General features: G+C 37.9%; 1 protein-coding gene across 3 annotated transcripts; it reads left to right on the forward strand.

Moving 5' to 3' along the window:
- The first annotated feature begins 679 nt into the window (after positions 1-679).
- On the forward strand, positions 680-24,849 carry ARL5B (ARF like GTPase 5B). 3 transcript variants are annotated; one of them, XM_021541019.3, is made up of 7 exons: positions 680-837; positions 8,192-8,252; positions 9,357-9,504; positions 11,133-11,216; positions 12,910-13,061; positions 14,807-14,846; positions 22,556-22,681. In XM_021541019.3, the coding sequence occupies exons 1-7, from the start codon at positions 792-794 to the stop codon at positions 22,589-22,591; spliced, it is 567 nt and encodes a 188-aa protein (XP_021396694.1). In that variant the 5' UTR covers positions 680-791; the 3' UTR covers positions 22,592-22,681. The 3 variants fall into 3 exon arrangements, with proteins under 3 accessions (XP_021396694.1, XP_021396692.2, XP_021396693.2); XM_021541018.2 differs by lacking the exon at positions 14,807-14,846 and adding an exon at positions 5,545-5,683 and having other exon boundaries at positions 744-837; positions 22,556-24,849; XM_021541017.2 differs by lacking the exon at positions 14,807-14,846 and having other exon boundaries at positions 22,556-24,849.
- The last annotated feature ends 270 nt before the right edge of the window (positions 24,850-25,119 follow it).

A 25,119-nucleotide genomic window follows, 5' to 3' on the forward strand; every position in this document is an offset into this window, starting at 1 on the left:
AGCAGCGCCCGCCGGCGCCCGAGCTTATCCGACAAGACGTTGCTGACATCGCTTCTTTTTTATTTATTATTGTTTTGTTTTGTTTTGTTTTCCGAAATTCTGCCGAGTGGATTAAAGTAACAGGTTTTGTATTTCCACCGCTTCGGCACCTAAGTGCCCGCGGGCTCGCTGGCCAGGGCGGAGCCCGCTCCGTGCTCACTTACTGACCCTCCCCACGGTGCTGCTTGCGAGGAAACCCGGGTGGGTACCCCCGCAAGAGCTCAGTTTAGGAACCCGCTGCTTTCTCAAGTTTTACCATACACGGGAGCACTGCCTGCCCTGAAACCCTCAACCGTTGCCGAGGCTAGAGGCCGCGCACCGGCCACAGCACCGCCGGGCTGAAGGACACGGGGCCGGCAAAGGCGCGCTGCCGGCGCCTCCCACCTCGGCACCGACCACCGCAGCGGGGGCCTAGCGCTCCCCGCAGCATTCGCCCGTCGCGGGACGGCTCCGTGCTCCCGAGCGTGCCGACCGCAGGGCCCTCGGCTTCGCACCGGCCCTGGCGTCTCGCAGCTGTCCCCGCACACACTGCCTGCCTCTGCCGCCGCCATGTCGCCGCAGCGACGCGCGCGGACCGCGCCGGCGGGGGCGGGGCCGCTGGCGGGGCGGGGCGGTGCCGCGTGCCCGCCCGCCCGCTCGGCGCCGCCGGGGCCGCTGCGGAGCCTCCGCCGAGCGAGCCGGGGGAGCCGCCGCCGCCGCCGCCTGGGTGAGCTCGGGTGCCCCGGGCGTTCGGCGGGAAGCCGAGGCCAGGCATGGGCCTAATCTTCGCCAAGCTGTGGAGCCTCTTCGGTAGCCAAGGTGAGCGCGCGGGCCCGAGCCGGCGGCGGCGCGGGCGGCGAGCGGAGCCCGCGGGGCTGCGGGGGCCGCCGGCAGCCGTGCGGGCGCGGGGCCGGCTCCGCTCGCCGGCCTTGCCCTGAAGGCCCGCCCGGCCGAAAGTTGGGCTTTGCTTTGTGCCGCGCCGTGAGCGCTGATCCCGCGGCGCCTCATGCTCGGGGTGGCTTTGTTTGAGTTCCCGAGGTGGTCCCTCCTCTCCCCTCCTCCCTTAAACGCGCCGTGTGCCCCGGGAGCCTTCCGGCGGTGCGCGCCCGGCGTCCGCGGCGGCCGGGGCTGCTTCCATGGACGAGGCCGGTCCGTCTTGGCTTCGCCGATCCTCCTTTTTACGTCGGGGTCTGTTATTAAAATCGTATTATTTTAGTCTTTAATTAGACGGAAAATAAGAACGCCAAACATGCAGGGGCCTTTGAGGTAAAAATCTGTTTGTGTTTTGGCAAAGATGCTACTTAAATACAGTCAGTGATCCAAGAAAATAATTTCTCCAGCCAGAAATTAAAAAGGTCGTAAGGGGATAGTATCGCTTTCCATGCTCTCCTGCCCAGTTCATCCAGCCCTGCAGTCATAGCTCATGTTTTAATCCAGAGCTCAGAATTTGCATCTGCCACCACCTTTACCTCAGATGGCTATCATAAAAGTAGAAAATTACAGCTTGTCTGTTAGTTTATTTGTTTTAATGATTTTGGTTTACCTAACCAGCTTTGATTAGAAAATTAAATATATAATATATAATATAATTTTGCCTGCTTCAAGCTCAGGGCCTCAACGAAAAACAATATAAACAAATTCATTAATTGTTCTCTCATCAAGTTTCCAAATGTGTACCTCATTTCCACTTTAAAGTTACTGAAAATGCAGATAAGCCGTTTTCGTGCAATGCTCTCTTGGAAGTTTTTGGAGGCAGATACACCTGGTGTACTTTTGTGCCTGTGATTGCACATAATCCAGTCTTATTCTGTACATACCAGAGCAAAGCCTCAGTGAGTGTGCACATTGACATCTGTATATCAAACTGTTTCTCATGGGATGGGATTGGGACCCAATCCCAGATCATTTATTTTTCTCATGCGTACACCATCCTACCACATAATTCCTGAAGTCTTCTAACACAGTCTTCTAAATTCACTGCTAATTTCTTGTTTTCCTGAACTTTCAAACCTATTTCACAAGATCCAATGTTTCCTCTATCCTCCAATAAGTTATTAAGTACCTTTTTTTTTTCATGAAGTAGTGCAATCTGCAACTCCTTTTCTTCCATGAGGTATTCCAAAGACTCTGAAGAGATCCATAAGCAGGGAACTGATCAGCAGATAACTGATGGCATTTTGTATTTACCTCTATAGTAGCTTATGATGTCAGTATTTATCTTCAGGAAAACACATTGTTTTGGATTTTGTATATTATTTCCTGTTAGAAAAGTTATTCTTCATTGTGAGTGACCCTGGCTGGATGCCAGATGCCCACCAAAACAGCCCTGTGACTCCCCTCCTCAGCTGGGCAAGGGGAGAGAAAACACAGCAAAAGGCTTCTGGATTGAAATAAGGAAAGGGAGAGATCACTCACCAGTTCCCATCATGGGCAAAACAGACTCAATTTGTGAAATTAATATAATTCATTACCAAGCAAACCAAAACAGGTTATTTAGAAATAAAACCAGATCTGAACACCTGCTCCCCATTCCTCCCTCTTTTTTTCCAGGATCAGCTTTATTTTTGGTTCTCTACCACCTCCCTGCAGGAGGGAACAGGTAATAGGGGCTGTGGCCAGTTCATCACATACTGTCTTTGCCACTCTTTCTTCCTTATGGAGGGGACTGCATCCCATGCATGCTCCATGGGCTTCTCCAATGTGTGTTCTTCCCAGGGTCTACAGTTCTTCACTAAATGTTCCAAAAAGAGTCCATTTCACGAGGTGCAGTACTTCAGGGATGGTCCATTCCAGCATGGATCCAGGTCACAAACCTGCCAGCAAACCTGTTTCAGAGTGGGCTTTTCTCCACAGGTCCACAGGTTGCCAGGAGCCTGCTCCAACATGAGTGTCCAGTGGGGTCACAGCTGCCTTTGGGATCTACCTGCTCTAGCAAGGGGCAGTGGATCTCTGCTCCCCCATGGACCTCTGGCTGCAGGGCACAGCTGCCTCGCCATGGGCTGCAGGTGAATCTCTGGCACCTGCAGCACCTCCCCGTCCTTCTGCACCAGCCTTGGAGTCAGCAGAGTTGTTTCTCTCACATATTCTCACTGCTCTTTTCTCTGTCTGTAATTTTACCTGTGCAATTACTTTTTATCATCTTAAATATGTTATCCCAGAGGCATTACACCTGTTGCTGATGGCACTGGCTACATACATATAGGAGAGGTTTCTAGGAGTTTCTCAGAAAACACTGTGTAGCTTTCTTTACTATCAAAATCTCACATTACAAACCTAATACATTATTATATTTAAATGGTTAATGAAATATTAGTCTCACAGTTAAATAGATTACATAATACCATGGAATATTTACTCTTTGGCATGTATCCCAATAAGAGACTTTAGGGTCATGATCCTGGTTTATTGTTGGATTTGGTTTTTGTTTCATTTTTGCTTTGTTCTGGGTTGTTCGGGTTTTTTTTTGGGTTTTTTTGTTTTTCTTTACCTCCTTTTCTTGTGTAGCCACAGAAAAGAAAGTGAGTTTCTTTTCATGGCCAAAACTGAAATTTCAGTTTAGAAAATTTGCTTCAGACATAAATTTTTGATCTAATGGGAAATTATTCTCCCACAACACAATTGTATTATCTAAGTAATACCATTACTAATAATAAAGCATAGTAGTTTCTGAGTTGATTCTGGTTGCTCTTCTAGTTACATCCAATCTTGATAGCTCCTTGGAAAATTCACAGGCTGTCCTGTGAAGCTGCTTGTTGGGCAGACTAAGACAGTAACTTGCACATTGATTTTTACTGTACAGAGGGAGTATTCCAAAGATGCAAATAGGGTCTGCTGTGTGAGGATCATGGCATCAGTTCTCATGGCTGGTGTGAGCTGTGTGATAATCTGCAAAAGGAAAGGCAAAAGGAAAGCTGGAACTAAGCAAAGATTTGAAAGTTTCATCTGTATTCCATCAAGTAGAGCATAGGGGATAAGGTGTGTCTAAATCTTTCAGCTCTCAATATATAATTGAATGATGTGAACTGAAAAAGAGATCTTTTTACTCACAAAAGAAACAGTTGGCTTTAAAATAGACTTTTGTCATTTTTCTAGGTGACTTTTTAATGATTTTGTGATATTTCCTTTTTTTTTTTAAATTGGCAAAAAAACATTACTAAATATTGTTTTATTTAAAATATTATTCTCTGCAGCCATTTAAAGTATAGTTGCTAAATTACAGGAGTTCAGTTGAGTTTACTTTTATTAGTAACTTACTTTCAGAAATTAAAAAAAAAAATCAGACTCCAAAAATGACCTGTTGATGCTATGATTCAGTAATCACGGCACATTCTTCTAAGCAGCATGTAGTCGTGTGGATAGGTGGTGGAGCCATTAAGTTGGTGCCTGTGTTAACACATGCCTGAGTAAAACTTGCTTGACTTACCATTCCATGATTATTACCAAGATAGTTCTTAATTAAACTGTGGGTTAAAAATAGAAGTGAATGTCAGCAACACTGATAAATATAAATTACTGTTATCAGTACCTTATTTTTTTGTGTGTGTGTGTGGTGTATAGAGTTCTTTGAGAAGCTCACAAATCTGGGGTTTACTTATTTTTGGAATAGTAATTATTCAACATTTTACAGGTTGCCCTGAATAATTGCTACAATTATTAAAAAGTTGCTTTAAGAAAAGTAATGGTACGCTCTAATTCAAGATGATTGAGCTTCTGTAACTCCACAGTTTACTTCATTTAGCCTTACTGGCAGTTTCCAGTCAGGTTAGGATAGACCCTTATCTGAAAAACCAAATGGTTTTTGGTTTCTCTGACTACTAAAAGTTATTGACAGCTTCTCTGCTTCCTTGTAGTCAAATCTGAGGATACAAAATGTGTTTTAGCAGTTATTTTATGCTTAAGAGAAGATTGTAAATGTGCAGAATGAGCTTTGTATTGAAATGTCTTTGACCTCCAGAATTATGCTATTCATCCTGCCTTCTTTCTAGCAAGCTTCTATCTGCATTGTCTTCAACTCTGAGGCCTCCAAGGTTGTTGCTCTTTGGAACCAGATGAGCGTTTTGTTTCACAGCTTGAAAGCTATCAGAAAAGTACTCATTCAGTTGTCATTTCTTCCAGATACGTTGGAAGTAGCATCATTAAAGCATTTAGATTATTTTTACTTTTATCTTTTGCAAAGTAGAGAAAAAGGCATGTTGGGAGAATTGAATCTTCAGGTTTGGGTCCTTTTACCATAGAGAAATATAGATGAGTAAGGAAGAAAAGAGCATGTTATGTCTTTCTTCTAACATCTGCCAGAAGATAATCTTCACTGTCCTGTGTTTTTGTAATACTAAACTGCCACAGATTTTTTTAAACTGTATTACATATCAATTTTTTAAATCAGTGTTCTAGAAATGGCTGTGAAACCAAGAAGTCCTTGGATTCTTTTAAAGAGTAGTCTAATACTGTCTTTTCTATTTTTTTCCCTGCTTATGCCTACTTCTGCTTTCCCCATCTTCCCTCCCTCTTCCTACGCAATTAATAAAGGCTCTTCTGCTCTCTCAACTTTGTTGTGGATTTTCTTCTTCTTTTGCCAAGAACATGGTGGACTGGGAAGATACTCATGAATACAACCTAAACTGAGTTTGAATACCAGCCACTAAAAGGGAGAAACTTGGTTTAGTCTGTAAGTACAGAACACAAATAAATCACTGCCTATGATTTACCCGGTAACTGTCCTTCCTCCTGCCTTCTCCTAGTTACTCTTGTAAACAAGTAGCTGTCATGCTAAAATACTGTTCTTTCTTAGTTTGGTAGTTTTTAAGCTCACATGTTTTTCCTCTAATGCACGTCTGTGTGCAAATTTTTTGTTTTCAACAAACTAGACAGAAATTCAACTTTTAAATATGTTTGTAAGTGAAGAGTTTCCATTACTATAGTTCTGGACTCTGCTACTTGTATGAAATACCCATAATTCCAACTTGCTATTTTCATGCCAAGATCACTATTAATTAACTCTTGTGTGACTGTTTATTGTTTGTGCTTATTCAATCACTGTATGAAACACCATTTGACTATGAAGTAACACAGATAAGATGTGCCCTTTTTTCCCAGTTAGTGTTGGACCATTCATACTTCAGTGGCTTTCAAAAGCAGTCATCTCAATGGAGGTTTTTTCTTCATTACTTAGTGTGGTGTTGTGTCATCCAACACTCCAATCATCCATGCCTAAGATGTTCTGATAAGAAGATGAGAGAGCAGTGTAATGCCTGACTGGGATTTCTTTTGTTTCTTGAAAATAGCTTAAACAGAATGCTGCAAAAGTAGAATCATCTTCCTGGCAATAGTTGACAACATGTTTGGTTTGAAAAAAAACGGGACTGTATTTCTGTGTTTGGAACTTTGAAAGCTCTTTAACTGTTTGAAGAAGAGATGGGCAGTCAAGCTACTAGGCATGATTTGTTAGCCTTGAAAGTAGAGAGGATTTCATACTACTTATGTATTGGGAAAGGTTATTAATTACTGATGCTGCTGTTAGTGGGGCTAAAAGTACTCCTGCATTTACATTCAGTCACATTATTTTCTTAGAATGTGTTGACAGGATGCAGTAGTAGGGGAACTGGCACAGGGAAATATATTTTGCCATCTGTTATGACCCTATTGCATAGCAAAACTTACAAAAGTTTCAAACAAGAAACTATTTCATTACTGTAATCAGTATAAAAATACCTAGGTTAATATATATAAATAGATTTTTAACCAAAACACTTCAATTTTTCCTTAAATCACCCACTTAGGGGAGAAAAAGCATTAATTTGATACTTAGGATAGATCTTTGTAGATCAACTGTGAACCATGTTGTGCTTTGAAATAAGTGCCCTAGAATTGTAAATATTATCTCTTTAATAGTGAGCTTTCACAGAGTTTTTATGTATCCATTTGCAAATTTTTCAGTCTCAAGTGGTTTTCTTTTTTTGGTCAGTAATTAGATCAGTAGCTGTAGCTTCACACATGTCGCAAAAGAACCACCATTCTAAGTGGTTGTGCTACTGGATTAGAAATTCTAAGAGGGATTATTTACAGAGAAGCATAAAAATTCGAAGTGCTTTTTTACTGATCTTGTTTGGTTGATTGATTCTGTTTTGTCTCCCCTGTGCCTGGAAACATGGCATTGCAGCAATTGCAAGATCACTATTTTGTATGCTGGACTTCAGAGCAGGTTGGGGCACATGGTCTTTCCTTTCTGCTCAGCACTGATGAGGCCTCACCTGGGGTACCATGTCCAGTTCTGGGCTCCTCAGTACAAAAGAGGTGTGGACATTCTGGGGAGAGTCCAGTGACGGGCTGCAAGGGTGGTTGAGGACTAGATTAAAAAATCTAACATATGAGTAAAAGAGGTACAAAGAGGGAGAGCCAGACTTGTCTTAGTGGTGCCCAATCACAGGACCAGGCAGTGGCCACAAACTGGACCACAGAAATTCCCTCTGAACACCAGGAATCACTTTTCCACTGTGAGGGTGACTAAGCAATGACCCAGGCTGTCCAGGGAGGCTGTGGAGTTTCCATCTTGGATATATTAAAAACCCATCTAAGACATGGTCCTAGGTCACTGGCTCTGTGGGCCTGGTCCAGCAAAGAGATTTGACCAGATGACCTCCAGAAGTGTCTTCCAACCTTGACCACTATCATTCTGTGACTTTTCAGTTCAGAAGTTGCAAAATTAGAATCTGTGGCCTATTCAAAATACAGTTTCCTCTTAGATTTTACTGTGTGAATAATGGTGGTACCTTAATTAAATGGTTATTAGGGATCCTTGAATGTTAGGGTAAAATCTTTTGCAGTCTTTGGATATTTGTTGGTATTCTTAGTGTGATACACTGCTATGGATTATATTTTTTCATTGTACTTTCTAAAACTAGATCTTGTAGATGAAGTAATCGTTTGTAACCCTGCCTTTATTAGATTTCCAGTGTTGACTTTTCCTGAGACTGGAGTCTCAAGAGAAGATGAGGCTTTTTTGACTTTTTTTCCTTTTTTTTCTGTCCTGAAGTCACCACTAATCTGTGTAAGGTATTGACACAAAAGAAACAAACAGTTACTTTCTTCAGTAAGGGAGAGTGATTAACCAGAATTACAATTATTGCTGTTTCCACTAATTTATTTTTGTCTTCTTTTTTTTTTTTTGTATATGCAGAGCACAAAGTAATCATAGTGGGACTTGATAATGCTGGAAAGACTACTATTCTTTACCAGTTGTAAGTATATGAACTAAATGTGTTTATGTTTGCATTTTATTACTTGTCACTGTTTATTCTTTGAAAAGTCACCTTTGTAACCTGGTGTAATCTCTAGGGTTGTAGATCACACTTTGTACATTAACGATATTAGTTGTTCTAAACAGAGTAAATTTTTAAAGGATAATTGAAAGAACTGCTTTAAAACTGAACTGTAAATTGAACAATAAATTTGTACATCCAAGCACAAAGTGAACTACAATTTTTGCCTGTCTGAATTTGTATGCATAGAAATAATCCTGCTTCCAGTAGCCTCAGAAAATAACACGATTTTTAAATTAATGGAAATTCTAGCCACCCTGCAAAAATCCAGAAATGTTTCCAAATGTTTCTCAATTCCAGTGTCTAAAATCTGTGATAGAGAATTCCTAAAAATAATATTTCAGCTTTTACAGGTCCTACCTTACTAATTTTCAATAGCATCATTACATTCAAATCTTGGCAGCATTACAAGAATATCCATAATAAATTCAAGAGTGTTGTCAGAACAATAATTACTATTGTAATTGTGGAAAAGGAGGAGAGTACTTGTATTTGGATATCAAAGCAACATAGTATGCTTTCCAAAAAGATTCTCTATTCATGAATATTCTGAGCAAGCTTAAAGGTGGAACTGAGAAATTTTCAGCTATGTAACCAAACAATCCTTTTGGATTTAATATCTAGTTACTAATTAAAGTGCTTTGATAAAATTATATTCCAATTTATATTTTGCACAGTTTTGTATTTGCTTTTGTATTTGGGATCTTCAGAACGGCAGCTCCTACTTTAAAACAAGTGCATTTTAAGTTAATGTCCTTTAGAAAGACAGTCCTCTTATAACACTTAACCATTTGTTATGCCTTTTGTGTGCTTATTTTTCCTTGCTGATTTCTTTAAGCATGACTACAGTCACTACTTTCTAAAGTTGAAATGTATAGCTTTTTAAAAATATGCCTAATTTTTAAATATTTTTTGTCAGTTACACATATTTACTTTTTCTACAAAAAATGGTTATAATTGACCTCTAACAAGCCTTGTGGATTTTGCTGACTGGTCTTTATGGTGTGATATTGTTTCCTTTAGCTTAATGAATGAAGTGGTTCATACTTCTCCAACCATAGGAAGCAATGTAGAAGAAATAGTGGTGAAGAATACTCATTTCTTAATGTGGGATATTGGAGGACAAGAATCATTACGGTCATCATGGAATACCTATTATTCCAACACAGAGGTATGAGAAGATGCTTTGAAATCTGCAAATCAAAAAAGTTAGTTTTAAATTATATTTATTTATTAAGTATGTTTGTAGACTGTTGTAGAGATTGCAGCTGTATTGTTTTTACATTCTAATGCGGGAGAATAAATTCAAAAAGTGTGAGGTATTGCTGGTATGCAGCCATTTTTCTGGTAATATTTAAAGTATTTTTTCTGTTTACTGTAGTGTTATTTGGTCTATGCTATAAACTATGAAGTTAGATTTTTCCTAGGCAATCAAATGATAATGAAATACATTTTAGACTGCATTTTTTGCTTGCTTTTTTAAAGTAGATTAAAAAGAAAATTTTGAAATGTAATTTGCAAATTTTGTGATGATTTGCAGTGTTCAACTGGACTTCTGTACATCCAGTCTGAAATGGTTTTGAAATAATGATAATTAGGAGGAAATGAGGAATGAAGGAATAAGGAATAAAGGAAGGAAACTTTCTCTAAGCCTAGGCAGCAGTATTTAAACAGCTCATAGCTTTTATCCAGAGGAGGAAGGAAAATCTTGCTGTGCTCTACTCATGAGGTACTGGCAGAGCTGCTTTTGCTGGAAAGGTTGGAGAAGAATTCAGCAACAGTTTACTTGTGGGGTTTGTTTTTTATGACAGTCTTTTTGAGGCCAAGAGGTTGTCAATAGAAAAAGGCACATATAATCACTGAGGACTCTTTTTGAGACATCTACACTGATGTAAAATATTCTAGACTTAATTTCATACCATTTCTCCTAAAAGCAGAGACCTCTTGTAGATGTTACTCTTTATATAAGTATTCCATCCTCTTGTACAATTAGCTTTTGTATCTCTTCCTCTTTCTATATCTTTTCCTATGCTCTTGAAGAGAGGTGAGATCAGTGATCCATCTTAGATCTACTGTAAGCCTGATAATGACATCTCAACCTTCACATTTAGTATTTTAGACTGATTTTTTATTTTATCTGGAAAAGTGCAGCTACATCTAAGAAACACATGAAAATAAAGAGACTTCTACCAGCATTATCTGGTATAGAGGAATAAGTTCTTGGCATTTATCCCTTGAGTATCTTTGAGTTTGGAATTTAGAGAGATGCATATATTATTTTTCTGATACTTTTGGGATGTTCTTCATATTCTGTCTAGCAAGTGTTTGAAATCCAGTGCCTTGTAGTACTTGGAAAGAACTTTCCCTTTACTTCTGTCCTCTGGAAACAGTTAAGGAAGAAAAGAGATCTATTTACTATGCTAGTCCTAGCCTCCCTCATATGAATAATTCTATTACTGTTCCACCTCATCTGCTAGGCATCTCAAAGTCACAGCAGCATTAAATTGACTCAGGTTTTCATACTTTGTGGTCATTTTCAATGGCTAGTGAATCCCTTTAATTTTATAAGGCAAAGTGATTTGGAGAATATGTTGGAGAATTACAGCAGTGATTTCTAATTCTCCTTTTTTGCTGCTCTCTTTTCTCTCCTTTGTCACTTTCTCTCTTCTGGTTGAAGAAAGTCCTCTGAAAGTGTCTGTCTCTTTTGTTGGAAGATTAGTGGTAGTGGTCTCTTGGAATTCTGCTTTCTGTAATTTGTAGTTTTTATTTACATATTATATTATTGATGTTTTTCCCTAGTTCATCATTCTGGTTGTTGACAGCATTGATAGAGAGCGACTGTCTATTACAAAAGAAGAACTTTATAGAATGCTGGCTCATGAGGTATGGTGGGGAATTGGGATGATAATTTTTTTGAGAACAGGCAAAGAACATTTCATGCTTCCTATGTTAACAAAAATAATTTTGTCAGAAAAAAAGATTTGAGAATAAGTATGCATTCATGTTGATCACATTTTAAAACCATGTAAGCTATAAATAAGCAGAAAAATTATTATGATGCACCCTTCTAACAGGACTTGCTTTATTGTAATTAAATCAGTCTTCACTTTGCAAATGTTGAACTTGTAAAATATGTTATGCGTCATATTATTGTAACTGGATATTGTTGTCCTTTACCACTGAGTAGTTCAGCTAAATGGCTAAAATTTCAAGAAACCTTTTTATTTTAGTTTTTATTTTTGGAGAAATGGAATTGCCACCTTTTTTTCTTTGTTCTAATCCTGTTTCTTAAAATTAGGGAGTAAATATCATACTATGGGAAAACTAAGTTAATTTCATTTTCCTTTAGAATTATTTGTTTGTATTTTTGTTATATGTTACTGTGGGGACGTTCAGCATTGGGTTAACTCATTCAAACATCCTAAATTAAGTTGTACATTTGCTTAGATAAAATATGTTAAACCCTTTTGTGATCATTCTGAAGCTGAATTAAGGTTGTTTTCAATCTAAATATTCTCCTTCATTTAAAAAAAAAAGGATTTAGTACAGTGCAAGTAATCCCATTAAGTTCATTTCTCTGAGAGACTTGTGTTTTACATAAGTGAATTTGTACTTTGCAGTTTAATAGTAATTGTAGTTTGGGTCTAACAGTAAGGAGTAAATTCATTGCCAAAAAAGGTGGAAGAATTACTTCTTGTGCCAGAGTTTTCCCATGTAGTTTTTTGGTTTCCAGTCTCAAGCTCTTAAGAAGCTGTGATCTGCCATCTCTTGAAATCAGTTGGTAGGCCTAGACTGGGCTTCTTATAGAGTTTTTCAGCTGTAGATCATAAAGCTTTATTGTTTTGGTTTTTTTTTCTCTTGGTGGAAAAATACTCTCAAAATTTAACATGTATTGAAATGTATTGAACACTTTTAGTTGCAACTGTCAGCTTCCTGAGTATTAGATTTGTTTACCCTTCTGCTCTTTTAAAGCCATACATTCTAGTTCTTGTCTGTTCAGAATGCTAAAGTCCATGCTGAAACAAAACTTCTTTAATTAGTTATAAAAGCTGATGCAGCATTATTAAAACTCCCTTTTTGAACACTAGAGTTAAACTTAACAGGAATTCAGAAAGCTTTCTTAAATTATTACTGCTTTAATAAATACAGAACTTCTTTAATGAAGTTGAAAGAATTTTAAGAGACTGATATTTAGCAGTCTTTTCCATTTGAATAGTATATATTGTAGGACTTGCAATGTTTAACCAGAAATAATTCCACTAACTGAGTGATTTGGAGCATTATAAAATGTATTTTGACAAGACTTTCATTAGTTATGTATGAACATGTGGTCAACACCAAAAGGATTTTCATATAACACATTACAATTTGATTCTTTGTGGTGGTGAACACTTCTGAATAAATTAGGTTTTCAGTCTTACTGTAACAAATACTTTGTGTAGTAAGACGGTTTAAATTCCATGCTCCAGAGAAATCGTAGATTAGCTTGGATACAGTTCTTTTAACAAATGAAGTGAGCACAATAGCCTTTTAGTTTTGTATAATAACTGTTATGAGTACTCTGAACCATTTCTAGGATTTACGGAAGGCTGCGGTTCTCATCTTTGCCAACAAGCAGGACATGAAAGGCTGCATGACGGCTGCCGAGATATCTGCATACCTCACCCTCAGCTCCATAAAGGATCACCCGTGGCACATTCAGTCCTGCTGTGCTTTGACAGGAGAGGGGTAAGTGCTTACTGCTTACTACGGCAGTTCCTGGGAAAAGAGAATACTGATTTAGAAGCCTGCTGACACCGAACTTTGCTGTCAGAGGGACTTTTTGAATTTTTCTTTTTCATAATTGAACCTTGTGGGTTTTCTCATAGCTCAAACTCCAAATTCATATGAACATCTTCCATTTGTTGTTAAAAACCCCAAACCAAAAACCAAACACTACCCCCTTCACCTAAGTATGTAGCTGTTGACATAGCTTCCTACTCTCTTTGTGCTACTCTTACTCTTGTGTGTCTTTCTGTATTTGAAGAAATAAGTTACTGTTCTCTTCCTTTATATTCTAAACTACAGGAAGCTTCTAAGCTGGGAGGTTGAGGTGTTCAGGATTTTTTTGGTTGGTTGGCTTTTTTGATTAGCATTGAGAGATAGTTTTTGATTAAAAGTTACACAGATCTATCATAAAACAAGTTTTTAACAATATTAAACTTTGTTTCTATCTGGCTAGTGTAGCTAATTTTGAAATCTGCATAACTTATGCTAACAATTACTAAAATGGAATGCTGGGCTTAGATCCTTAGTCTGTATATATAAAAAAAACCATTTTGGATACCTTCTACAAGTTGAATAATGTCTTGCTTGTACAGTGTGAAGTGTACTGATTTTTCATCTTGGTTTTTAAAGCAGTCTTGTAATGTGTAATATTTGGAGGATTTTTTAGTTGTGTTGTACAGCCTTTACAATACTGTGATCTTGTGACATCAAAAATAGTGAATCCAACTGAGTATTTGGGAAGGGAGAGCATCTACTTCACTTACTAGCATGAACTATTGTCTAATGTCATGGAGATATGTTGCAGAGTGAATGGTGGCATTAACTTCCTTAGGGTGGAATGTGTTAGTGAGAAAAAGTGGGAGATAGTTTTATAGGGAGGTTGTATTATTTCGTTCAAAGAGTTAACTCTACTTTCCTTCTACCAGTTTTGCTAAAGTCACTTTTGAGTACACAGTTTATGGACTAACTAAGATCTTCAACCAGTTGACATTTGAAGGAAAATAATAATCAATAAATATGAGGTTTAGTTTAGTAACAGTGGCTGTCCTAGGTTGCTTCTTTCGTATTGTAAAACAAAAAGCAGTGAATATTTAGAATACTTTAAACTATGACAGTATGAGATAAACTTAGAAAAAACATTCCCAGAGTTAGATAGCTGAGCTGAGACTTCCTTGGGAAGATCTGACAAGAATCTGGGGGGATGAACCTGATGTGAGTGAAGATAACATTCTTGGATAGCTACATACTGATTTACTGTACAGAGGTAAACCTCAAAGGGGTATAAATGAGGTAACTAGAACCCTAGAAAATCAAAGGAAGGTCTATCTTCTAAAACAGAAGACTTTTAAATGGAGATGCAAATTGAGTTAGGAAGTAGATTAGATCCCATGCAGACTTAGTATTCAATATAAACACACTTTTAATTTTGTAATGTAATTTTGATATACTGTCTTTTCATTTACCAGTTCAGTATGGATAACCTGCCCTTTATCTTTTAATATTAGTATGTAAAGGTGTAGCTTTCTGTAGAACAAGAAAAACTTCTTTTCTTTCCATGTACTTGTGAGTAAGCATTTAAGGATAGTGTCTTTTAGGTTTACAAGGAAAAAAAAACTTGAAATGCTGCCAAGCTTCAATAAAGTAGAAAATACCTTCAAGATGCTGGAATACAACTTGTACCAAATGTAACCTCTCTTATCTTTCAGATTATGCCAAGGCTTGGAGTGGATGACCTCCCGTATTGGAGTGAGATAGCTTTTTTTTTTTCCCCTTTTTTTTTTTTTTGTTATTCCTCCAAAAGAAGAGACTTCTATTTATCCTGTGAACATATACATTTTTCTGTACTTTTGGCTGCTGAGGCAGTGACCAGTGTTTAATTTATATCAGCCAACCTGTAAGCTGTGCTTGAATCAAGCGCAGTTGAACTGAAACACAAAAGTATTTTCTTAACTTTTTTTAATACACTAATCTTCAACTGGATGAACATACGTGAATCTGTTTTTAAGCATTGAAATTCTTCTGAATATGAGTTCTGACTTTTTCAGTGATAGCTTTTTAAAATCTGTTTTGTCATTGTCAATATTTCATATTTCGTCTTTCTAAATAGTTGTATAACTTACTAACATAAATGAGCACATTTTATTTAATAATTAAAAGTAGTGTTTAGGTTAACTTTACTCTGCCATAGCTTTAACCTCAAAGGATAACCATATCTCCAGCTGGACTTCCTGGAACATTAGTCAGCACGAGAATTAATAGTTATGAATTCAAATTTTTAAGTGCTTGATGAACTAGTTATAGTTAATATTGTGGTGGCTTTCAATCTGATATACAGTGGAACTTCTGCCTTAAAAGAAATCTTTTTTCAGTCTCAGTTTCTCTGGTATGTAGTTCTGGGACGTTCTTATATTCTTCTTGAAGATACATCTTTGTACAGTGCATAAAAATATTATTACTAAGTGCTGGTGTAGTCATTTAGAACTTGAATACCTTTTTAAGATAAATGAGTAATTAAATATGGAATCACAGCAGCCAGTGTTATGTGTAGACTTGCTGTATTCTGTTAAAATTTTAAATTCTGCATACATGAGCCTTCCTCACCTTCTAGTGAGTGTTTTCTAAATGAATACAAATCAAAAGGGAAGCCAGATCTATAAACAAAACAAAACCATGGTGCTCTATCTGTAGACTTCAGAGTGAAGCTAATCTTGACATTCATTTATCTAATATCATACATGTTTTCAGATTCTGTTGCAGAGAAATTATTTTGCCTTCATTTTTTTTTTTTCTTGGTCTTACTTGCACAAGCAGAGAACTTTTGACAGTGTTTGAGTTAGGTTCCTTCACCTGAAGCTTGAAAAACAGGTGATGATAGACTAGACCCAGTAACTGTTAATTCAATTTGAATGGAATTAAGTGAAATCTAAAGACTATTTAAAGATACGGAGTTAATTTAGAACATTAAGCATCAAATAAACCTAACCACCAGTCCCCCAAAAAACGCCACATGAAGACTGAAAAAAAAACAACAAATCAAAACCAATAGTTGACACCCAGTTCCTAGCCAAGTCCCAGCAGCAGTCAGGTACCCAACCCATCTAAATTCTTGGCAGGTTTTCCAGAAGCACCGCTCTCCACTTCTGCCTGCCTAAAAGCCACATGGAGTTTGGTTACCTGAACCATTTTGCAGACTGACTGTAGGCCTTTGATGACAAAATGTTTTTGTTTAATCTTGTTTTGAAAATTTAAGCACACTCGATTTTCTTTAATAAAGTTTTAAGCTTTGTAAATTTCAATTTGCTTCCATTTTATTTAAATGAAACTTAATGAAATTTTAAAAGTATCAACAAATATGTTGTCATAAGCGTTGGAAAGACTTTGAATACACTTGGAAACAGTGATTGGTTGAATGAAGTTGTGTATTATTGCCAGTTAGAAAAAGTCACATTTAAGAATACATTGAGTGTCAAGTCAAAATATTCAGAAAATAATTAAAATCAGTGAAAATTAGTGTATAAAGAAAAAAGATGAATGCAAGGCAAGGTTAAAATCTGATATTAAAGCTGCTTGCTCTGATGTTCAGCTGTTTTAACATGTGAAAACAAGATTGTTTTGCTCTTAGGGAAGCAAATTATGAAGGAAAAAAAATAAAATGATAGTATGAATGATGTTTCTTGTTTGGTGACTTAAAAATAAATCTGAAAATAAATCTAAATTGCAGACTGAAATTATATCATTCAGAATGTAGTCCTGAATACTTACAAAGAGCACTAGCTGGATGTATAGCCCTTTGGTTGTTTTTTTTTTTTAATGTATGATTTCATATTTAGTGCTTTCTAGTTAAAACCATTTGTTTGTTAAAATCTATAGTTTGATTACTAAATCCAGTATTATGTGAGGTAATACATACAACTTTGATTAGAAGGAAATGGTCTGGTTGTAGACATTAGAATATAAGAGTAATGGATGTTTTCTTTTAATTTCTTAGCACTCAAGACCTTTGAGTATCTTTGCAGGATAAAACACTGCTAACAAATGCTATGATTTTTTGTCACCTAAGAACTTCATTTTCTGCAACAGTTTTCATTGATAGTACTGATTTGTTCACAGCACTATTGTGATTTTTTTACTATTATTATTTTTTGGGGAAAATGCCTTAGTATGGAATTTTGGGGGGCCTATTTTTAATAACTTCAGGGCCTGTTAAACTAAAAGTGATTGGTTCAAAGTATTTTTAAAGGGTTGCCTTAGAATTATTATTGTGTATGTCTTTGCATTGCCAAATACTGCATTATGTTTGCTAATTTGAATGTAGTAAATATCTTGCAGTAGTTTTGTACTTTGAAAGTATTCTGTGTTTAAGTGTTCATATGCTGTTCACGGAGAGCCATGTTAATCACCTTAAGTTCAAGAAATTATGGTGTCCTATGCACATTTATATTATACTGCTGTAAATGGATTGGCACATGGCTTTTTATTTATGGTTTTTTACTTTTTGCCAAGGTGGCAAAGAGGTTCAGTATGCCCAAACCAGGGATTCTTGCCAGCTCTTTAAAAACACTGCAGTCAGTAAAGTGAAGAGGACTTGGGCACAGCTGCTCAAAATGTTTGTCATGAAAATAAAATTGAGTTGTTCTTTGAAGTTGGATGGGGTTTTTGTTTGTGAGTGCTCTGTGATGAAGAGGTATTGCAGCAGTGTAGCCTTGTCCAGTTCATTTCATCTCCAGTCTGTTTACCGGGGCAGAATGGGGGCCTACATCATGTGCAGCTGTAGCCAGTTCACAGAACATCTTGGCCTGACACCTGCTTCCTTTCATCTCGGAGAAGCTCCAGCTTTGATCATAAAGATCACATCGTTTCAGCCATGGGAAGTGTGGGTCTTTGTTTGTTTTAGTGAAGGGTGTTTGTTTAGTGGACTGTTCCCTTTCACATTCAGAACAAAACAAATCCAAACAAAAGAGTGGGAAAAAAACTTATATGGATCTTTGTGTGTACATTTGACTATTCTTAGCATCTAGCTGAGTTTGCTCTTTCCTTTTGTAGAGTCTGCCTTGTCAAGGGGCCCAGAAGGCAACAGTGAGGAGAGGAGGATGAGAAAAACTTAGCCAGAAAAATTACCTTGATGATCTTTCAACATTGAATAATTCTATATTTTGTTTCTTAAGGGATAGTGCACTAGAAAAGCTGCACACTGTCCATGCAGTGTGTGTGCTTGCCCTGCAGGCAGAAGAATGTGGCTTTATGCTAGGTTTGGTTCTTGCTAGATGTGCCACTCTTCAGTTCAGTTGATTTCTGTTTTGCTGGGTAGAGATATGCATTTCATACAGAAAGATTTCCTGGATGTAACTGAAGACATTCTTCCAGTTGCACACCAGTTTGTGTCCCCTAGATGGCAGGAAAGGATCAGTTTAACAGTGCCTTAGCTGCTTTAGCTTGTGTTCTTTGGTTTCTATCTGAAAGACTTCTAAAGTGAAGAGGCTGTGTACCACTACCTGAACCGTGGTGATCATGCTTAGATAAAATGGAGACAGCATAAGGGAGAGGAAGCTTACAGTGAGGTTTAAAAAAATTTAAACTGTTCTATAGCTTAAAGGCATTTTGTCTTAGTTCTTTTAATTCTTTATGGTTAGAATTATATTCCAAGCCTTCTATTGTTGCTGCAACTGAGAATGTGACAACAAAAAGAATTAATACAATTCCTGGAATATTTAATTTTAATAATAACTCCTGTCTGTTGCCCATGACATGCTTGATTTCTTTTTTTTTTTTTTTTAACTTTGGTTGGTGACAGTTGCTCCTGTAATGCTCTGGTGCACTGCTACTCCTCAGAAATTGCAAGGATCTGGAACATTTGAACTGTCACCTTGCAGTGTGTTTAGCTGTAATGATGGTTTATAGTCTTTACTATATACTACTGCATATGAAGGCTAAATTCAAGTAAAATAGTAGTTCTGTTGCATGATTTAGATTATTTTTAGTGTAAGTAGTCCTCAAAATAGCAGTTGTTGCAGTGAGCAGTACCACCAACAGGCTTTCATTGCCCATGTTGTTTCTTGTAAAGTGATGAAATGAGTATCATATTTGTGTTTTTCTCTTTAAGCAGTGTTTAAAAAAGTTTACATTATAACTACAACTATTGATAAGAGTATTGCCTAATAATTAGCACTTGATTTTTATGCCCACATTGAAAGTTACTGCTGGCCAATCTTCATTACAGGTAGAAATTCCTTGTGTGGTCTCAAAGGGCTTATCCTCTATACTTAACAAGAAAAGAAGTGGTGAAAAGTGTTGGGCCATCTCAGGAGCGAGTGAAGTATAATAAGACCATAATTTCATGTCTTTTCTAAGCGTATTCTGTATTGAAGTGATGAACAAGAACTTCTTGAAACTCGCTATCTGTTTTGGCAGCTTATCTTTTACAACTAGAAGCAAAAGCTGACCTGTATGTACAAGTTGTACCAAAGAGTTTAGTTGAAAAATCTTTAGTCATGTGGTGGGCCAGGTGGGAGCTGTCAAGACCTAGCATAGCTGTGCTCCTGTTCTGTTTCCAAAGCCACTCAGATAGATGTACTGGCTCAGCATTCAGGATTTAAGCATGCTTTCCAAGAAAGCTGACTTGGAGATCCCCACACCCTGGATCTGTGGGTACACCTTGTGTGTGGTTTATTCAGCCTACAGAAGCCATCTCCAAAGCCCTATGCAGAGGTTTCTGTGCTCTGCAGTGCACATGGTGCACATGTTGAGTCCACAAAGAATGAGGTGGATCTGCCTCCAGAGATGAATTTGGTCACACTTCATTCCTATCCTGAAATGACCATGAAGTCATTGGAAGCTGAAATGAAGGGTACAAAGATAAACCTCAGTGAAAGTACATTTTCAGATGTAAGTTTCAGATTCACTGACGTTTTAGAATTTAATTAATTAAAAGGTACTGTTGTTTGGGAAAATGTCTACTGAGTTCTTTAAAAAAAGAAAGCCTGTTTAAAAATAGGGCTGCCAAGACTGATAGTGAGTATTAGTGATAGCTTCTCAACAAAACTCTGGTTTCTGGTCCCTCATTTTCCAAGACTCCACTTTTAAAGCAGTGTTTTCACTGAATCATTTTTCCATTAGCTTCTCCCATACTCCTTTTGAGGTTTTATTCCATTCTGTAGACTGAGTTCACTGGTTTAAGCTTGGATCTTTGCTATTCTAATCTCATGTTGAAAAAAAGAACGTTTTGGTCAACCTTGAAAGTTTGACAAAATATCTTCAACCGCCACCAATACTCCACTGTTGGGAAAAACTTCAAATGCATTTTTTTTTAAATAGTGTTGCTAGATACTTGGTGTTGGTTTCCATTGAGTACACTACAATTAGAATCTGAAGACACCAATTGAAAGATTAATGTTCAAACTTGTGGGAAAATATGAATGGCTTGATTTCTTTTGAAAGATACAAATATATATATATATGTATATATAAATTTCCTATACATAATGGAAATTGATGCACATACATAACTGTAGTCTGTCCAGTGAGTATTGAACAAGATCCCTATTGATCCTAAAAAGGTCTAAGCTCTCAATTCTTAGCACTGCCTTTCCCATCCAACAGTTGCTTTGGATTTAGCACCTTTCAAAGATAAATACAGCCTCTTAAAATATTTTCCCTTCGCTCTTTTATCAGTAAGTTGCAAGGTGGCAGCTACTTGATAGATTCCATTTTCAATTTAGTAGGAAATGTAATGTACTTCTGTTCTGGAGGAAAATTGGTAAGTAATTACTGTAGAATTAAATCCTATTGCTTCTGTGAAAATAAACAATACAGGAGGTGTCTGGGGACTTGCAGTAGGATGCATAATCCAAGAGTACTCATTCTTCTTTATAGAACTATCTAATTAGGAGTTAATGAAAAAATATTGGACTACTTGCAGTTCTGTACACTGATTCTCTGCAAGTGTGGAGAGTTTCTTTTGTTTCCTCTGAATCTCTTTATGCTTTTGCTTCTGTTTTTTAGCTGCAGTGAAAATGGGATCTCACATTAACACAAATTGTTTATATCTTGGTAATAGGCAATTAAGTTCAGTACCTTTTTAATTCATTTGCTGGTTTGATTATCTCTTCTGTGCAAGTCAAAACTTTCTTCTAGACTATGTACAGATTTACCATTTTTTGCCAAATAAAAAAAAAAAAAAGGAAAAAAGAAAATGAAAAAATTGTTAAGGAAAGAGAAAGTAAAAAGGGTTAACTACATATGAGTTGAAAAGATGGAGAAAAAGCACTTCTTTCTGAAGTCAAACCATGTGTATCTGCTTGCCTTGTTCTGCGTTTCTTTTGCAGAAAAAGAGTTTTGACGTTTTTAATTGTACTGAACAAGTACTAGACAGAGGCACCATGTGTGAGCCATGGGCTTTATATTCCAAATATTCTATTTTAGTTCTATTGATGAAGTGTCAGCTAGGATTTCTCAGCACTGAAGATTCCTGGGCAGAGACCATATTGGTGACAATCTTAAAAACCGCAGCACATCTCTGTGCCCTTTTTTTACTCTGCCAGAAATTCACATTTAAACCAAAGTTTCTCCCCACCAATTATGAGGTATAAAGACAATTTGTCCACTACATTTACAATGCAGGAAGTGAAAATTAGCTATTGATCATATAATATACATAGCAATGAATTCAGGGTTATGGACAAAAGTACTTGCAAGATTCATAAATGTTTGATTGCTCTGAAACACAGATGTCGGTGGATTTGTTTTTAAAGCCTAGTGCTAGAACTAGATAGAATTTTAATATTGCTAAAATTATACTAAGATGCTTTTGGAACTTCAGGTAAAATAGATCTAACTTGGGTAGTAAATCTAGTTCGTTTCAAAGGGACAGAGCAATAAAACCCTTGAAGCAGGCATTACCTGAAGGTAATTGGCTGCATCTATGAGTTAAATGTTCCAAGGAAGACTGCTTTTAGCTGACAAGGTCAATTATCCCCTCACTGTGTCCTCTTTGGGGGGTACTGGAATTCCAAACACATCTAAAATTGTTAAATAAAAATTTTGAGAGCAAAATAATGTGTCTTTAAATAGAAGTCCTACTAACTATTTTTTAAAACTCAGACATTAAAGAAATAAATGCACTGAAATAGGACTTATCCAATGGATATATGTACTTTGCTTTAAAGTGGTAGTTATCTATCCATTGTCACTTCTGGTTGGGTGGAGTCTGATTATGGGATTTTTGTGGTTTGTTTAAAAACCATGGGCTGTAAAATGGAATTGTGTGATAAATGGACTTGTACCATCTCTGTATTTGAGCATCCCTGCAAGCCCCGTGTCGTGGTGGATGGAATCCTGATGAAGTAGAGACAGGTTCTGTGGGCCGAAACAGGCAGTGCTGAGCCACATCGGGAATTGGTGAAAGGTCGATGAAGTGGTTCAGATGCCAGTAGCAAGGTTCTTCCTTGGTTTTATTTCAGATGTCCCAAGTTCAGCTGGCATGTCCCACACAATGAACCTCACCTGCTCTTTGTGCCTGGGGAACATGAAGTGATGCTCTCTTGGGATGTTTGCTCGGAAACAAATGGTTTGAGACCTGAGGGACAGCCTCAAACTCTTTGCAAGCTGTTTTGGGCTACCTGGTGGAGAAACACAGATCATGACAAATCTTTATATGACATGTTTTTCCTTCCCTTTGGTAATGCTGTATATAAATTGTGCCTTTTTCCTTGTTTTAGTTTCCTGTTCATTTATTTCATAAACTTCTTTGGTTGGAAACAAAGTCTTTATTATAGCATTTGAATTTCATCTGTTTTCCTGCAGTTTTTCTCTCAAAAGTAACAATTACCTTGTCCTGATAACACCAGATTGTTCATCTGTGTCCAATTTGAAATTAACATTCTGCCTTCTTTAGAATTGTTAGCCTATTCATTTTGTGGTGCTATATTGTTCATTCCTTCCAATATGGTAATAATGCTATTTCCAGTCCTGTTCATGCTGTTTATATTCTGCTAATGTTTGCATTTGCTTGGGAAATTGTGGAGCCTCGTTACTATTTTATTTTAAGTTATGTGCATATTCTTGTTTTGTGAATCTACTATATAACTTAATGTTCCATGCAGCTTTTTGTCTTATTTTAACTCCAGTGCTAACCTCTGCAAGTCCTTCTTCTGTTTCTTACTCTGGGATTTTGTCGTATTTGCCATAGTATAGTTGCTCTATACATCATAAACTTCAACTCTAGTTTAGTGGTACTTGAGTGGGAAATGTACTGTTTCCATAGGGATTAATTTTGTCCCACACACCTTTTTTTTATCTGATTCTTTCTAGATTAACTTTAAACTCCATGTTTATCTTTTTAGTCTTTAGTCAGAGGCTTCTTCTACCTTCACTTACTCTTCATAGTGTCTATTCAAAAATGTGCTGAAGCTGTTTCAGAACTAGTTAATTACAATAGCAATGTCCTGTGGCTGTCTTTCTTTCTTGAACCTATTTCTAGTAGCCAGAATTGGAAGTGATGCTTTAAACCTTCTTTGTTTTTCACATTTCTGGAGCATTTCAGAAGTTAACAGATACTCAGAGTAGTGTGCCCCAATACCTTATCCAGCGATTTTTCAAAAAGAGATGCTGGCTGTTTTACAGTGTGCCTGAGTAGGAGGGTGGAACAATGCTCTGTGTGGGGTGAAATGAGTAAGGAAAAAAGAGAAATGAGGGGTGAAAGGAGAAGGGAAAAGGCATCAGAGGTGGAAATGCCTTGATTCTGCCCAGGCAAGCAAACATCAAAGTCTGCATGAGTCAGAGGGCACTGCCCTGTGGCAGCTGGGAGCTGGAAGATATATTTGGAGCTCACTGACATCAGTACTTGACTGGAAGCAGGGCCAACTTTAAAGTTAGGCTTTGAGCCTTGTCCCATTGTCTTGGCCTGCACTTAGTGGAACGCTGATCTTTCCCACATTGTCCTCTTCAGATGCCATCTCTGTGTCCAGGGCACTGGTTTGAGCATTCATGTGTGTCAGAGGCCATCTGAAGCCCACTGATTCTCCATTTGCCTTTCGATTGCCACAAGGAGAAACCCCTTCCCCCTACTGCAGTTCCAGCTTAGAGAAGGCAACAGTGCAGGTGCAGCCACTGTGCCGTTACGTTCGCTGTTCCCAACAAGGCTGGCAAGGACTTGGCAAAGACCTGGCATGGACCCAGCACAGGACAGCCTGCTTCACTCTCCACCTTTAAGCTGAATGAACTGTTGGGGTGACTCTGGTGGTCTCTCACTGAAGACCCCTCATCTGCCTCATTACCACCGTGACAGATGGAGATCAAGAACCCTCTCCCCAAGGACTGAGACTGAGACCCCTACCACAGGGAGTGGGGGAAATAGTGGTGTGACCACTAATGACATGACCTGTTCTTCTTCAGTAACTCCAATGGACTTATTCTTCATTGTGTTCATCCTGCCTTGGTGGTTTCACTGGACTCACCTGTTCCCCCACAACAATTTCAATAGATTCTCATTGTTCTGTATGTTCCCCTTTTTTTTTCTTGGTGGACTATAACTAGACCCCTGGGTTAGGTAGGACTTTGGAGCCTCTCCCCAACACAACAAGACAGATCCCCATCGTCCGGACCAGTGAGGACCTCGCCTGTGTTGGTAGCTATTCCCATCCCCCTCTTTTCTCTCTCTCTATCCTTTTATCTCCTTTCTGACCCCACTATCGCATTTATTGTTTCGGCCCTTAATAAAGGTGCATTTGTTGTGATTAAACTGATAGGCCCCTCCTGTTTGCCTTTTTGCACTTTTGGGATCGGTTAACGAACCATCACAACACCCCTCAACAAGCAGATCGTGACATTGTGACCATACTCAGAGTCAAGAAGCTTATTTGGCTAAGAATCAATCATTGAGTGACTTCAAAACGACATAACATTGGTGTTAACAACATCCTCTCCTGGCTTTTCCTGAGGGAAGCAAGGTGATGAGACGTAGGAAAGAAGCAACCCCTGTTTACAAACCAAAATTTGTCCCTTCCTACCCCCCACAATACACACG

Source organism: Lonchura striata, chromosome 1 (genome assembly GCF_046129695.1).
Source record: "Lonchura striata isolate bLonStr1 chromosome 1, bLonStr1.mat, whole genome shotgun sequence".
Classification (NCBI taxonomy): domain Eukaryota; kingdom Metazoa; phylum Chordata; class Aves; order Passeriformes; family Estrildidae; genus Lonchura; species Lonchura striata.

Bases quoted from the DNA above. Each gene is read 5' to 3' on its own strand.
- ARL5B (XM_021541017.2), top strand. From the start codon at position 792: ATGGGCCTAATCTTCGCCAAGCTGTGGAGCCTCTTCGGTAGCCAAG. The intron at 9,505-11,132 runs GTATGAGAAGAT...GTTTTTCCCTAG, and splicing joins CCTATTATTCCAACACAGAG to TTCATCATTCTGGTTGTTGA. The intron at 13,062-22,555 runs GTAAGTGCTTAC...GTTTTATTTCAG, and splicing joins TGTGCTTTGACAGGAGAGGG to ATGTCCCAAGTTCAGCTGGC.